General features: G+C 36.1%; 1 protein-coding gene across 1 annotated transcript in view; it reads right to left on the reverse strand.

The window, feature by feature from the left end:
• FTO (FTO alpha-ketoglutarate dependent dioxygenase) overlaps positions 1–17,246 on the reverse strand; it is a 254,672-nt gene that overhangs the window by 208,684 nt on the left and 28,742 nt on the right. The window contains exon 2 of the mRNA XM_074157836.1: positions 1,483–1,560. Within this exon, the coding sequence (XP_074013937.1) occupies positions 1,483–1,560 (78 nt within the window). The remainder of the gene's footprint in view (positions 1–1,482; positions 1,561–17,246) is intronic.

Raw genomic sequence — 17,246 nt, forward strand, 5'->3', positions numbered from 1 at the left:
ACCCTAGCATGCACACAAACACTACACAAAAAGTATAATTCTATATGATGCAAAAAGAATGTATCTAAACTCTATTAAGGCTTGAACGGGTCTGATAGATTTCACTGCTTATCTTGTTCCCATTGTCTCCTGTATTTATGGGTTTATGATACTGAGCAAATGAGATGCCACTTGGGCAACCCTGGCTCCATCTTCTCTTTTCATGGCAGCTCCACGAGACTGTTGATTTACAAAGATGGAAAAAAAAAGAGATGCTGGGAATAGCAGCTCTTGGCAGCAAGATATAGAAGAAGAGAACAAACAGAAGGGGATGGGAATAGGAAAGAAAACAGTAAGCTACCAAAGTCCCAAAAGGGGGAAGGAGCTTCTTCTTGAACATTAGTTTAACACTGAGACGAATGTGTTTGGGGTTGGGTTTTTTTGTAAAGAAAAAGATAAAAATAATTCTGTTAAGCTCTTCTACACCCTTCCTTGCCCTTACGCACAGAAGTGCTTTTATGGTTAACAGGGAGTTACATGTTTTCATATTATATTATCCTTACGGCTGTTAAAGATGCCAATCAAGAGCTTACTTATGCTACCTTCAGCACTGTAAGACTACTTTTCTTGGCCTTGGAGTCCTGCAAAAGAGAAATTCATCCTTGCAAGGAAAGAGTCAGACCTGCTTTTATGCTACCATATACATCTTTGAGCCACATGTCAATACAAGGAAGGTGACATGCCTGTAATGTAAGCATGCTTGCTGTAGCTGTTCAAACTACGACATTCTTTCTTGTGCTTTTCATCTTACCGTGTTCTGATTTGATCTGACCGAACCTACAATTCTTGCCATATGTTTTGTAGCTGACCTAGAAAGATCCAAGATAGATGCAGAATATTCTACTAATGTCATGATACTCCTCCATACACTCATTTGGTTTATTACTACTCATGTGGCTACTGGGCCTGTTTTTACTTCGATTTGGCCTCATTTGAGGCATGAATTCCAGTCTTCACAGTTTGTTTTGTAAGCAGTCTGAAGGGTTACTTACTGTTTGAAAGTAGAATTAAGCCAAATTCAAATTTCAATGTTAATATTTTCCCTATTTTGCCAAACCTGAGCTATAAAGAATAGTTCTTATCACAAGTTAGGGGAAAAAAAAAAAAAAGCAAAACCCAAAAAATCTTAAAAGAATGGTGACATGTATTTTATTTTAACAAAGAATAAGAAATTGCAATTCATTGTTACATGTGTTACCTGCTACTCGGGTATTGGTACTCAGGGCAAAATCCTACAAATAAACGAAGCTCACAGAGTTTTCATTTTTGAATATCTGAATTCTAGAGGTCTTATTTAGCACCACCTGAAAGAACACTATCAGCCATCAGGATCCCTTCTTCATATCAGATTTCACAGTGTCTCTTTGAAGAAAGATTTATTTGCTGCTCAGTGCAAACAGTCATTTTAGTTTATATTAAGTACAGTTAAAAAAAGTACATTACCAATTGATGGAAATCAGCATCGGCTGGTGTCACATATGGAAGTCTATTCTCTCCAAGTTCTTCAAGAAGCTTTTTTTTCTGTTTTGGAGGGACAAAATTGAAACAGAAAATTAGACTAAAAACCAAGATAAAAATAGCCAAGTATCAGCCTACTTATATTAAAAAGACACAAACATGTGCAATTACTTCCCTTACTACCTTCAATTCTGGAAAATTAAATAAGGAAAAATAAATGCAAAAAATCAGTGGAGCTTTTCCACGTAAAGAGCAGTAATTCAGGTAAGGTTGTTTCAGAGCACATGAGTATTTTTCCTCCTAAGTTCTTTTTTAGGTAATCAGTCCTTACTATGCTGATGAAAATCCGTCTTGGTCTAATGTTCGTCAGAACTATGCCTACTTTGTACCTTGATACTAATTTCTTATTTATGTTCTACTTCAATTTGTGGATCCAATGGGTACAAAACTCTTCTTCCATTAAATGGCTCAATAACATAATTTATTAAAACGATGAGCCTCAGTGTTGGGCATACTCTAAAATGGTTCTTGAAATGTGTGTATGAATGAAAAAGAAAACATTGTCTACTGCACACCAAAGGCCCTACAACCTGACAATATTTTAAATGCCATACTCAAGACCTGCCGTTCCAGCAGACAGCCACAAATCTGGTTTGATGTTGGGAGTGCGCTAAGAACCAGTTGACTGAAGAACAGGTTTTCTCTGTCCCCCTTGTTCTCCTAACTCCTTCTTTACTTCTGTTTCAGACTGAGAGAGGATCTCCAGTCCAATGCTCAGCCAACATGGCCACCAAGAAATTGCTAAGATAAAAGCTTGATTTTCCCCAAATTGCATTTTCCAGGTAAAATTAAAACAGAATCTTTGTATGCATTATACAATTAGTTGCGCAGCTAAAGTGCAAGAGAAGCTTTAAACATGCCATCAGATTTTTGGAATCAAACAATCCCAGTCCATGACAAGTGCCTTCACGTTTATCTACCCCCAGGCTTATTCAACACTAACTCAACATAAGTGCAGATTAACAACAGTGTAAAAATTGATACAGTGGAAGTATTGGCCTAGAAAATTAATACACTGCTTCCTTTATTTCTTCCTTCTTTTAGCTTGCAAGGATGGTTTCTTTACAAACTTTGATCGTTAATAAATATTTTCTAATAAAAATGCAACTCAAAGATCATAAAATTACGTCTGCCATAATGCTTGAATATTTCAGATAACATGATTCAAATTCTCATTTTTATTGCCATATTTTCAACTACATAAACACTATCACAAGAAATAATTGCAGTTGCAGCTCACTCAACACTTTTATGTTGTACAAGCAAGACCAGATGGAAATAGAATACAGTTTTTAAAAGAATGATAAGGGCATACTACAAAGAAAAACACAGAATAAGTTAAAATAGGGTATCACTAACACTTTCATAAAACCAAGTTATATAGGAACAGCTACATATTTCATCACATAGATGTCACTGCAAATTGATTATTCCACAAACAAGAGAATTCATTGTTAAAAAAAAATTTTTTCTTGTAAATTCCTCTTTTCATAATCTTTTTGAGTTGCATATACAGGGCAAAACAGATAATCCCTATTCTGACAATCCTATTAAAAAAATGAAGAAAGAAATAGTACATGTAGTAACTAACTCCTGGCTTATAGCAAACACAAACAAGGAAAGCTGAACTATGAAGAGTGTTACTGTGTATTTTATTCTGTGACAGTGCGTTTCATTTATTCAATTTTAATCATCAAAGAAGATGATAGAGGCTTAAAATCATGAGGAAGTGCAGAAGATTTTAAGGTTTACAGCTAACAGATATGTTGAACTAAAATAAGAGCAGGCAGCTCTCACTCTCTCCACTCACACTCTGCTGATCACCAACTCTTAACTAGACTGAGAAGAGCAGCACAGAAATTTATGAACTAGCAATGTAAATTCTCTAGTTTTATTTGGGGACAGGTTGTTGGTGTGTTGACACAAAGTCATTGGTGAAACCGAGCGTAATATAACTTCAGATTAAGTTTGCAAAAAACGACATGCTAATTTGCTGCGTATTCTAGAAGAGTAACACTTCTCTATGACAAAAAGCTTGCTACAATTTTATTACATGAAATCACTGAAAACATTAGATTGGCTTTGTTATCTGTAAGGGAAACCATATTAAACTGCAGGAAAAAAATACATATATTTCAATATGGACACACATCTGTGGGAAGAAAAAAAGAGGTGGGAAGAAGAGAGATTCTGACAATTTCTTTGTCAAGTACCAGCCTCTTGGCAAAAAGCACACAACATTAAAATGCACTCCTGTGTATAGGTAGTACTAGTTCACATTTGATTGTCAGATCTGGCTAAGTGCCGCTCTTCAGCTTGATGTACAGACTAATACACACAGCTGGGTGGTATAACAGGCTGCTCATCTCTTATGCAAGAAGCCGTCATGCAGATGTCAAAAACATCAAGCTACTCACAAATACCTCCAAAAAGTAAAAAAAAAAAAGAAAAAGAGAAAAACTGAAGATCTGGCAATACCAGGCGGCTGGTGTGTAAGTCTAAGCACTGGTACATAAGCACTGCTTATAAGCTCTTCCAACAGGTAAGCCCCAAAATAAAATAAAAAAATTGCCTTTACATGAAGGTATCAGGCATCTTAAACAGAATTTTTCTAAATCTGTTTTTTACATTGTAAAAATTATTAAGAGTGTAACAGTTAATTCAGGTACTAGTAATGCTTCTTGCACTTTAAATACACATTAGCGATGCCAATATGTGAAAAACAATCTTACGTGCACCATCCCTATAATGCCATCATGCACTGTGCACTGCTCAAGAAACCTTGTTAAGTGTTGTATTTGGGTCTTTAGAAAGGAGAAAATATCTGAAAATATCTTATTTTGTAGGCTGCTGTGAGTGTTAATGGATCTATTATATGTAACTCTGATAACTGGAGTGAATACCAGAAGGACTAATGCCCAATTTTAGAGTCTCCGATGAACTTCATGCACACTTTAACAACCTCTGCTCATTTTTCAGTAATAAACGGGTTTATTAATGAGATGTTTGGCTGTAAAATTCAGCAAGTAGAAGAGTAATAATTGGAATATCTCAATCACTATACATACAATTTTTATTTTTTCTAAGTTTCTTCATGGCAATAGAAGTAATTCATCGTATGTTACTGAGCAGGAGAAGCAATGGATACAGATAATGCACATTGAAGTCACAGGCTAAAATAGAGTTATGTTACACACACAGTTTGTTATTTTCAAATTAAGTGGTATAAGGGAAAGAAAGATAGGACTTAATGACATTTTTTGGCCAAGAAGCATGACAGCGTAAAAACTTTTGCAGCTGACATATTTCGTTGCAGGGTGTCAATACCACTATCAAAAGGTTTAATTTCTCTCTTAATAGTAAGACAAAAGTTCACTATCTAGGCTATAAAGGCTTGTGAAGGCCTTAGTGTTTCAAACACAGAACTCCCACTTAGTTTCACCATCAAACAAGTCAAAAGATAGTAGCCATTTTCCAGTTTTCAGATCATTGCCCTGGCTGAAACAATATATTACAAAAACTATTTTTACTGAAATCATATTGAAATATTATTGAAATTAGCTCTGACAACAAATTTAAGGCTGCAATTTCACAACAATTTTTAACACATCAAAACACAGAAAACATTAAGAAGCAAAAGTTTAGGGTCTTCCCCCAGTACTTCTCATAAAACACACAGAAGAATTTATTGAAGAAATTGTGTTTGTTCACACAAGGAGACTTAAGTCTATGCAAGCGATATTCACCTCTAAAAAGATAACCCTGTTTGCTGCCATGCATTTCTCCTGAATTTGTGGAAAACGTCAGCTTCGCTACACTAAGTAATCCCTCTGGACCTGCAGCAGCATCCCATACAGGTGTAAAAAGTCAGTCACGAAAGCCCAAGACATGGTCAGATAGAAACAGTGCCTATGAAACGTTTAAGGATGTTAGTTTTCAGTTACACAATAAGAACTTGCTCTGATGAGCAGTTAAAATATATACTTTATTATTATACATTTATCATACATAGAAGACAATTCAAACAAAAACCGAATACCTCACCATTGCATTTAACTTCCTATTTTAATAATTCTTAGATATTAATTACTTACAAATACTTCATACTAAGGAACAGTCATTTTTAATACTCTGCAGATGGCTGAGAACTGGCTGGACTCTTCAACCCACCTTTCAGGCCAGCTGGTGCTTCCCTGACACAGAGAAAACACCACAACCAGTAAAACAATTCCACGTACTTATATACGCTCTTCGCTGCAAAATAATTGAATTTTCTGATTCACTACCCAACTTACGTTACAGTGACCTAAAGTCCCAGCTGATGTTGCCTTAATTTCACCGGGTCAATGATTAATTTTTTTTTAATAAAGCAAAGACTGAAAACACTCCTCATTTTTACTCCCCTCTGCTCCCAGCAACCTTACAGCAAAGAGAGGTAAAAGAAAGCTGGGCATTTTATATAGGTTGAATTTTAATTTTAATTATCTCAAGTTTAACTCTGACAAATAATTTTATTGGGGCTAAAGGAGGGAACAACACACTGCTAGAGGTGAGAGTGCAAAAGGAAGGCCTGTGGCTTTGAGACAGCATCTCCACTCAAAGCCTACAAAAGCCCTTCTGCCTTAACTCTTCTCATTACAAGCTCTTAAAACATTGGCCTTTTTTTTCTTTTTTTTTTTTTGTCCTAAAAAGTTTTGCTAACTCCCCTCGGCAGTTTTTACACTTTTGAGAATACTGACTCAGGGCCAGAACTAGTAAGACACAGGCTCAAGTTTTTTTTGTTTTCAGCGTTTGCAGAAATTTCTGGGGCAGCTCCTAAAAAAAGGGCCTCGATTCAAAGCATGAGTATCATTCCCATCTCCAATAGTGTTTTTCCCAATCGTCTTTTGTTTTCCAAAAGGTTATCAGGCTTAGCCAGGCACTCTGAGAATGCATACTGTCATGAAAGAAAGACCTGAATCACAAGTTCAGATGCAAGCCTTTGGTTTTCCAAAAATCGCTCCTTTATATTAGCTTTTTCCCCACATAAGGATGTGTATTAGGGCCTGTGTTTCTCTTTCAGCTTTTTTTTTAATGAACTATAATAAAAAGTGGATTTCTTTCAAGTCATACATGAAGTGGGCTAGTGCTCTAAAGTGAGAGCTCAATGGCTTTATAAAGGAGGAAGATTAAATACTTTATATCGTAAAAATTTTGTGACACAACAGTAGGACTGCTTTACAGGAACTTCCATAACCTTGCCTCCTAACATTCTTTCACAGGTTTTTAAAAATAAAATTAAAAAAAAAAAATCACATGAAATTTGTGATTGTTTCTTAAGGCAGGAACAGGATTTTGAAGTTGACATTTGTTTAAACTACAAGGCTTTCCAAGTGTTAGCTATTAAAACTTCATAGCAACCAAGATCATTCAAGTGGCTCACTAAAACCAGTTATGTCAGAAGTGAACCTCGAGTAATAAAAAATACATTCTAAATGCACTATTACAGCTTTTATTTCTCCATTATCACATATATTAGATTTCAGAATTTTTTTTTCTTCAAATTATTTCTGTAAACTCCACTCATGAAAAGATCTTAAGGGACTGGCCAATTTTACAGCACCATTTACTCACATGAAAATGGTATATTTCCAGGTTACCCTTCGTTACACCCAAATCTTACCAACAGCCTCATCTGTGCTACATTCTTTCTAAAATCCAGCATGTCGGAAATACCGGCAGACATATGATCATACCGTACCATACTTTGCATACTACAGCTTCCCTCTCTACCTTTGCAATACTATATGCCAAAACAATTCTCATATTAAGGAAACAAATCTTGCATTATTATTATTATAATATATAAAATCATATTAAAATTATCTATGACTCTCTAACAATATTTAATAGCTGATAAACCAATTTCCTAACAATACTTCAATAAAGTGTGCTGGTTATTTACTATAACCATTGTGCATCTTGCTCTCCCACTGAACAAATCAGTGCAGTTCCAGAAGGAGCAGGATGCAGTTCAAGTGATCTGGTCATGAAAAAACTTAGATAATGAACAATCTACTGTAATGCAAACACCTCGGGTCTAACGCCTGCATTTGTAACTGAGCAGCTCTCTAAAAGACTGTTTGAGATTCTTTCCTGCAAAGGTACTGTTTGGCTTCGCTTACTAATTTCAACCTCTCTTACCCTTTCTCATAAATCAGCAGGCCCAGATTTTGGTTCACACACACAGGCAGGCAGTCAGTCATGCATATGCACAACCTACTCAACTGATGTAACCAAACTAAGAGTTAATTTATGCATCGAAGCAGCTCAGCAATGTGTGAAAAATGTCTTTGCTACCAGTATCCCCCTCTCTCCCCACCTTGACATGTTAAGGGCCCCTTAATTGTTGTTTTAACCTACAGGAACATTGTTCTTTTGGCCAGTGGCTGTTAATGGAACAGAACTGGTAATTTTCTCACCCAGCTGAGTGCAGATTTGTCACACATGGATTAGCACTTTAAGTAATCAAAATAAAAATCTGAAATGATAAATTGTTCACACAGAGCCACCTTTTGCTGACAAAATGCCCCTAAGCCTCCTCAGTATACCTGCCAATAAACTTCTACCATCACTGCAAGCATCTTGACACCATCATCCATTTCTTGTTCCCCCTATCACTTGTGCGCCCTCTTCCAGCAGGTACCAGTTGGTAAATGGATCAGCTGTGTTAGGTGAGAAGTAAGAACATTCAAACTTTGCTTGAAAGTAATGATGGAGTTTCAGTCAGATCTCCAGTTCTTCAGTTTCCTTCTTATACATAAGGACACAAGCATACCTGCACCTAAGAAAACATTTAAAACAGTGGATACTTTCAGATCAACATGTTTGTGAATTACAAGGAATGGATAAGGACCCTGGGGCATTTCTGCCTGACACTCTTTGCACAGTTTCACTGAAAAATAACCAATAGTTGCCGAGAAACCAGATTTCTTAATCTAGCAGTTCTTAACCAGGTCACCTCCAAAGAATCAGCAGACAGAAACCCTAGCGACTGTCATCAATAATTGATTCTGCATGAAGTAGCAAAAATACCCCTATTCGCTCAGTCACAAGAACCCAAAGTAGGTTTGACCAGTTGTGAAATACTAAGAACCAATCCTTAAACAGAGAAAAGATTCAACAAAGATTTAAAGAAGTGAAATAAAACAACAGATTATAACAAGGGTTAATGTTGAAACAAGGATACATTTGGCATTGCTGTCTGTACACCACTCACGTTCTAATGACACTAAGAAGTTAGTGATGTTGCCTAACTTCTCCTGAAGTCTACTACAGAAGGTAGGGCACTAGAGCTGTACAGCCTTAGGAGCTGTGTACTACGCTTAGGAATGGGAAATACACTGACATGGTGTTCCTCGTCCTTGAATGGCCCAAGGAAACTGAAGGAACCGCTAAGAACCACTACACCATTTTGGGAAGCATCACGTATCTGCAATGTGGAATTGTACAACCTTCACTGGGGTGGAATCAGTGTAGCAAAAAAGAGTAAAGACACTGACCAACAACCAGACACCGAATCGAGCACCTTCAGAATGAAACCCAAGGGCTGACACAGCTTGAGATGCATATTCAGAACTTTTGCCACAGGCTTACAACTTCTGTAGATGTAGACAAAGAGCTTCCAAACACACACACGAGCAGGTCATACTAATACATTTCTCCAGAACCACCAGCAAAATCAAAGATGCAATTAGTTTTCTTGCAGCTTTTCATCATTTCCAGAAAATACTAGTGCAGGATTTCTGGTCTGTATCTATTTTGATAGGTAATGGTAGAAGTATCTGATGTGTAATAAAGATACTAAAAAAAAACCAAACCAAAACAAAACAAAAAAAAAACCCAAAAAGGGGGAGGTGGGGGACTTTAAGTGTTAAAACATCACCCAGAAGAAACAACAGTCAGAAGTAAAGTGAAAATAAAATGGACGCTTGAAAAAAATATAGATATTTCCTAAAATACTTAGTTTAGCATCAAGTGTGGTTTCCAAAGTCCCCTTGATGACACTGCTGAAGATAGTGTTAATGTAGAAAGAGCAGGCGCTAAGTGCAAATGCTTGTGCCATGCAATTGGCTACAAGGAAGATCAATACGGAGCTAGAGCATTAAATTTCACATACTGTAACTGTCATGCCCATTACACAGTATTTGAACACCCTCCTATGCCATTATAAAATTGTTGACTCTTGATTTTTTTTTTTTTTTTTTTTTTTTTTACAGAATTAAGTTATTTTCCAGAGATTTCATTAGCACAATAAGCACTATGAAAGTATAAAAGCACTTCCAAACTTGGGGAAATTTGAAGACCTTTACAGCCTTCCAAGACGTCATATTTGATTATTTAACTGTATTCTTCACTCCGGAATGAAAAGACAGTGAGATGGTTGAAAGCCTTACAGATAAAAGGAAATGTATCCCAGGAACACTTCTCTTTTGTTAGTCACATTTCACCAGCTACAGAGCCAATGTATTTTAAAGGAAGTATTTTTACAACATAATTCTTGAGAGTATGTGCCGCAATTAACAACATCGCTGCGGAGAGAATACACAAAAGGAAGGGGTAGCCCAGGTCTCCTGAGGTTCAGCTGCAGAAGCAGCACCCAGCTTCCTGCCTCTGCTCTTCAATCTTTGCCATTTGTCCTTTTCAAGGACATGATAAACACAGATTTTCCTCCAAACATTTCTCACGATAGAGGAGCCTTTGAGCAGAAGCTTTGTGCAATTCCCTCTCCTCTCCCCAAAACAATTCAAAGGCAACTATCACTGATTTGTTATCATGGTTACAACAAATTTGCTGTCATACAAATTGTCAATGTATTTCCATAACAGCACAACCACCGAGACGGTATTTTTGAAGCTACACAGGAGTACAATGTTAATACAGTTGCATCATTTTTTACAAACTATTTTCAAGGACACAAAAATTACAGATCACATTATGTACATAAATTTAACATACGCATCAATATTTGTACAAGGCTATTCAGCAGCAAAAAGTGCAATTTGTAACATTTTACATATTTATAAGAGTAACATCTGTAACAAATGCCCAGACATTTTTTGTATTTCTAACAATTTCCTAATTTTGCATAAACTACGCCATTGGTCAGATGATGATAACACTCACTTCGAAAATCTATAAACTGTAGTTTTTGCCTCAACTTCATAATAGGAAAACTATTAATGCAACACTTGAATTTCGGCATATAAGTTCAAGAAGGGTATTGTTCTATGGGACTTGCCAAAAGGAGAGGGGATTTTTTGTAACAAAAATTATTTAAAGAAAAAAGTTCATAGTGAAGAATGCAGACGAAGTGAACAATTCAAATTTAGTTAATTTTGTTTGGCTTGAAGGCTTTCTTTTGTTCACAGCCTCTGGAATAAGCCACATGGAGAACAGAAAGCCAACATTTAACGTTTAAGTTGGCAGACAACGATTAGCAAAATTCGGGGTCTGAAAGAAGGTTAGGCAAGTTCAGACCAGAAACAGGGAACACAATTTAAAAGAAAGGATAATTAACCACTGGAGCAGATCACCACTGTGTCAGATGAATTTTCCATCATGGGAATTCTTGTTTACATCAAGTTTAGATGTTTTTCTAAATGATACATTTTAGTTCAGTGGTTCCCAAACTGTTTAGACCAGCAGACTACAATGAATCATCCACATTTTCTTAAGAAGTTCTGCACATAGAGCCTAACCAAATAAACCCGAGGCAGTAGAGCCACACTGATTGAAAGTCTGATGCATCTTATCCTCAGTTTGGTTTTGATTCATCATTTTGCCAGTCACCAGTGGTCAGGAGACCCTAGTCTACTTCTGTAAGAATATATTTTAGTGAACTCTTATTAGAAATTCTCTTCAGCCTCACTACTCATACAAACTCAAGACACGAGTTTTTCGGGACTGTATTTCACAGTACTTGGAACATTTACAGTACTATCATACAGTTAAAGAACCGCAGCTAAAGGAAGGACTACTCAATTTTCTTTCACCCACATTTTATTCTTAAACTGACTTTGCATAATTTAAAGAATAAGCTTAGGGTATGCTAAGAGGTAAAATACAAAGAGCACTGATCTGCTATGAAAGAAATAGATCTCTTAAGCCGTTTCCTTTGTGCCAAACCAAGGCAAATTTCATAATGCAGATCAACTTTTTGCTTAAGAATACATTTGTTGAGCAAACTTAAGAACTGTTACTTTTTCAAATAATGCTGTTTTAATAAAGCAATCCTAACTCTTGCAAAGGCTAATACTTATTTTCCAGTTTTCCTTTTTATTACTTGCATATACAGACCTTATTTCTTCTTAGCTTTTTGCAATGATCAGGTGTAGTTTTCCTGAGAAGCACTACTCAACTAAAATGAAAATGTACAAAAATAATTTCTTAAGTCTTCTGTTCTGTTCAGGGAAACTTTTGTCTGTCCTTTCTTCCCATACACTTATATTCCTAACTGGTCCAAGAGTCTAGACAGTCCTGCTGCTGTCACTCTCTGTACTTTGGGAATGTGAAGTAGTACAGTAGTGACAAGCCTATTTAAAAATCATCTCTTCCCTTCTCCATGCTATTCTTTGGCTGGATTTCTGAAGATGAAAAAGAAAGAGGCTGGCAGAGAGAGGACCATTCCAGATTTCAACACAACTCTCCCTATTTGCTCCCTTCTGCTGAAAAAAAATAATCCTAGACTTACACTATTGCATCTATCTACTGCCAAATTTAATAAACAAACGATTCCTAAAAAGCATACTAACTCATTCTAGAATGGTTTGGATTTGTTGTCTAAACAAAGGAAAAGAGAGGCAGCCATACTGATCCGTAACTGATACTAAAGCTTTACCAGGCTGATGAGAAAGTACAGACACATTTAATCAACCGGGTGGTAACATTCAAAATTGTATCCATGAAATGACCTGATAAAGAAGCAGCACCAAACAGTCTCTGACTGTATTTTAAAGTAAATATTTGCATATGACATATAAGAACATCATCACAAAGCCCACAGGTAAGTTAGTACAAGGGAAGGAAGAGGGATAGTGAGGAGAAGTAAAAACCCTTTATAAAAGATATATTCACACACATGTGAAATAATTCTAATACGGACTTACAACTTGACAAAGAGATGGACTGTTCTGAAGTATCATAAAATTAAAGGTACATAGGGAAGTCTCTCTCCAAATGAAAATATTGCAGACACCTTAAAGTTCTAAACTCTCTTGCTTCCTTAGAGCATATGTCAAAGACAAGAATAAATAAATTTCATTTCCTTCAGAATGTCTACAAGGACTTGAGTCAACCATTTTATAATTTGATACAGTGGCTTTATATGTTGGGGTACTCTCAACCTGAAATTCAAAAATCTAGGCCACCCTTTTTGACACACAGTACGCACGTCTGTGTTAAAACCACCTGAGTGACAGCAGCTCAGATGTATTAATAAGGGAAGCTGAGGGCAAGGAACTGACATTAAGAGAAAGCTGCCAGAGCCACCTTTGTTCTTATTTGCTGGCTTAACATGCTGTATTACTTCCCCTTCTACAACGGAATTGCTTCAGCAGTAACTTGAATTCAAGAAGGGTTGGGTGAAAAAAAAACGAACAACGTAGGATAAAAAAAAAAATTACTGGAAGGGAAGATTTTAAAATTAAATAATATCAGACATGCAGGAGCTCATGACCAACGTTTAACTCTACATATGCTGCAATTCCTATCTAAACTAGAAGTTTAAAGATTTGATGGTCTCCATGCAGAGCTGAGCTTCCATATGACAAATGCTTCAAATCACTGTTATTTGAATTAATATAATATATAGAAACTTCATTAGATCTTTACTTAGGAGTTTAACTAAAAAAAAAAAGCCTACCTTTGCCTAATAATTTTCAGAACCCTTAACTCTATCTATACTTGCTACCGCATTTGGAAAGAAACCAGACAGGGAACCCTACCACAGCATTTATTCAATGACCTTTTCTCTTTATTTCCGTCAGAAAAATTTTCAACATAGTCACTCATTTCCAGCTAGCTAAGTGCAAAAAAAAAAAAAAAGCAAGAGATGTTTAACTCAGCCTTCCCACCTTTATTTTCACACTAAGCAGAGTAATTGTTTGAACATCATGACAGCAGAAAGATCACCTTTAACACGCACATGAGAATTGTTCCTCTAGAACAAAGTACAGTGATCTGTACCAAACTTCATCAAGTATTACAAGAGGCTTCTAAAGCATGCCGTGTTTAAAAGACAGTGTTCTCTAATTTCTATAGCTCCTCCTTCAATTTCTTTTGTTCTTTAAGTTGACAAGTTAGCTGTTCTCTGCTTACAAGTTTTCAATAGCCTATTACAAAAAGGCTCAAATTTGTTCACATTACACACCACAGGGATTAAAAAGGAGTTAATATATATCTATTCAAAACTATTGTGCAGAAAATAGCTGTGTTGTACAGGGCTTAGTCTGTGACCCGCTTAACTTTATTCATAGAATGCACAATCCATCACGTACAAAAACAGAGGAAAATGTGAGGTGTTAGTAAGTACCGCTGTTAGTGAGAAATTCTGCTAATTATTACACCAAATAAGCATAGTCAACAGGCCAGAGCTGTGAGAGGGCATGTTTCAGGGCATTAAATGGCTGCCTTGGATGGAGATGAATATATTACACTATGCCCTTTAACAATAAAACAATTTCCCTGACACTTACAAATCCAGGCAGCTCTAGTAGCGCAGATGAAGAGCTCAAGACTGTACTTGGCATACAACGATGTTTCAGTGCCACCTAGTGACGTGCACTTTTAACTTTATTGTCTCTTAAGATTTATAGTACATGAAAAGTTCAAAAGCTAATTCAGCTCAAGTGCGGAGTCCACACAGTACGGAAGAGAAGCCTCACTCTCTGCCAAGAAGAGACAGACAAAGAGAGGTCATGATGAGACAAACTGCTCCCCTTTCTTTATAACTAAAACATACACTTCCTTAAATAGCTGATAAAGCATTACATACGTTTTTATTACAGCCTGCTCTTGCAGTCATAAAAAAAAAAAAAAAAAAAGAGAAAAGCCTTGCAGGAAAGGACAAATCCCCGTATATTTTAAAGCCTATACTATACACCTTGCATATTTTATGAAATTGATTTTGGGAAAACATTCCATCAACTTAAGCATTTTCAAAATGTTTTTTTCTCCCTCTGCTTGAATGGACTTTCATTATTATTATTATTATTATTATTATTATTATTATTATTATTATCTGGAGTACTTTCACAGCTTAAGACAGTGTTTTAGAGACTGTAAACTTCACTCATTCATTCCTTGTTTGCATTTTCACACTTTGTTTACTTCTGTCACCGTATTTGTTATCACTCTAATGGAGATTACAGCCATTTCCTATCTCCATTATCCTGCTGGTTAGTACTGCAGATCAGTACTGCAGCTGAATTATTAGGTTGATGCAAAGTAACTAAACTTTGCAGTGCAACCCAGCCCAAGAAAAGCCATGAAAAAGCTGAAATATATTTTATGCTGAATATAAATTAATGTGGGTATTGGATACCAGCACAATTGTCTACCAATTTTAATGAAATAAAACCTCTATCACAAATTTTAAAGAAAGATTGCTTTAAAAAGTATTTGTCCAAATTCTGAAGCAGCAAGGAGAAGTGTGAAGGGGAAGAATGAAAAGGAGGAATAATGGCTTTTAAAACTTTGCTCATGAAAACATTATACGGGCTGCAACAGAACTACACTTGCAGAAAGAGTTTGTCTAAACTAATTTCCCTACTCCAAACTCAGTGAAATGAAAACATAAGATTTGTGCAAGGTTTTGCATATGCTCATGTCCTGACTATTACAGGGTCTGGACCTTGAAAATTATATGATGAACAATTTATGTATCTGCATCAAACAAACCCCACACTGAAATGATGTGCAATGAAAGAAGATTCTCAAGTTAAAATTCTCACCTTGGTGGTTAGATTAAGACAACACAACCTTGTGGATTAAATAGGAAATAAAAAAGGAAGATAATCTTGTTCCTTACATGTCATATGGAATTCTACTCATGGCTTCTCAGATTCCATTTCCAGCTTCAAAGAAAGTATTTGTACTTCCCGGAGTACTTTCTATGCTATCACATGTTGGAAAGCTTCAGTGGGGAGACTGGAGGAAAGATGCACTGATGCAAAGCAATGAACAATGGTATAACAGTTAGGGAACTGTAGAGTCCTCAAGAGAAAGAAGGCAGTACTAACAGCAAAACCCAACTGTAACTCCTCGATTACCATAGTGATAAAAACAAAGTCCAAAGTTTGATGATCACTGAATTATATTATTATTTTCCAAGCTTTTAAGAATGTCATATTTTATGGCTTTGACAAGAATACTTCATTTTATCTACCAGCAGTTGTGTTAGAAAGAAAGAGGATTTAAACTAGAGTAACTCATGATGAGCATGTTAGAAGTTTTCATCCAAAAGAGATCCCAAACTACTAGTTAACTTGAGAAATACATGTAGATCTCCTCCTCCAAAACAGGTATCTTTTCTTAAGGATCCTGACATGTGCAGCCTTCTGAAAGCCAGGGGTATGCTACTATACTAGATTCCAGCTGCAATCTTGAAGTTAAATGCTACATAATTTCCAATTTTTGACATCCAAGAAGCAACCAAGGAATATGGGGCAAGTTTTAGACAGTGGAATGAACCCACACTTGGGCTTCTCTTCAGTCCCCGTTCAAAACATCTCTGCTCACATCCACTAGCATCAAGTTATCAACATTCTAGCTCTGCAGTCCACATCAGTTTAACAGCCACAGAGGAATGCTTCTCAGAACAGCTATCACCTGCAAAACTTTTTACCTCAAAGTAGAATTCATCCAAGAAGAGAACATGTCACATTAAATTTCAGCCACATTCCTTTTGTAAAACATATCATACACATATTTACAGAAATAGCACATTTTCCCCCCTTGCAGTATACCAACCGTTTCCTCCATAGGATTAAGATTCTTTCCTTAAAAGTTGGAAAAATGGATTTTCTCTTATACCTCAACAAACGCTTGATTGACCAATGCTCAACTCGTCATATGCCTTATATAGTCCACATTCACAATTAGTCATATTCTCAAGGATGCTGATTACTTACAAACGCTGAATGGCTACCCGTGCTGAAGCCACCTCTAAGAAATGAATTGCTAAGCAACTTTCCAACAAAAGCAGTAAGCAGGGGAAGAATCCTAAGCAAAAAATGTAAAACAAAGTTTCCAGTATCCACTTCCAAGGAATTATCTTTGCCACAAAATATTAAATCAAAACAAAAAACAACCTCAGTGATGACTTAAAGCAACAAAATGTAAAATTGGAGTATATGTTCTCTTTTGCTATTACAAGAAAGAGAATATATGAAAAAGTGGCTTCATAGATCTCCATTTTACTTCATTTTCAATATTAATTTGTTTTAATTACATGACATGACAGACCATTAAATGCAAACAGGTTCATCATAGTAATATAAGCTTCATGGAGTATTTTAAAAAAATTCAATTTACCGTCACCTTTGTTTTATTTCTTTCCTATAACTGAAAGCTAGTTGGTATGCATTAAAAAGGATAAGAACCTCAAACAAAATTCATTTAATATTCAGTGTAAAAATTAAGTTGCTATC

The sequence above is a fragment of the Numenius arquata genome, chromosome 13, assembly GCF_964106895.1.
Source record: "Numenius arquata chromosome 13, bNumArq3.hap1.1, whole genome shotgun sequence".
Taxonomy (NCBI): Eukaryota; Metazoa; Chordata; class Aves; order Charadriiformes; family Scolopacidae; genus Numenius; species Numenius arquata.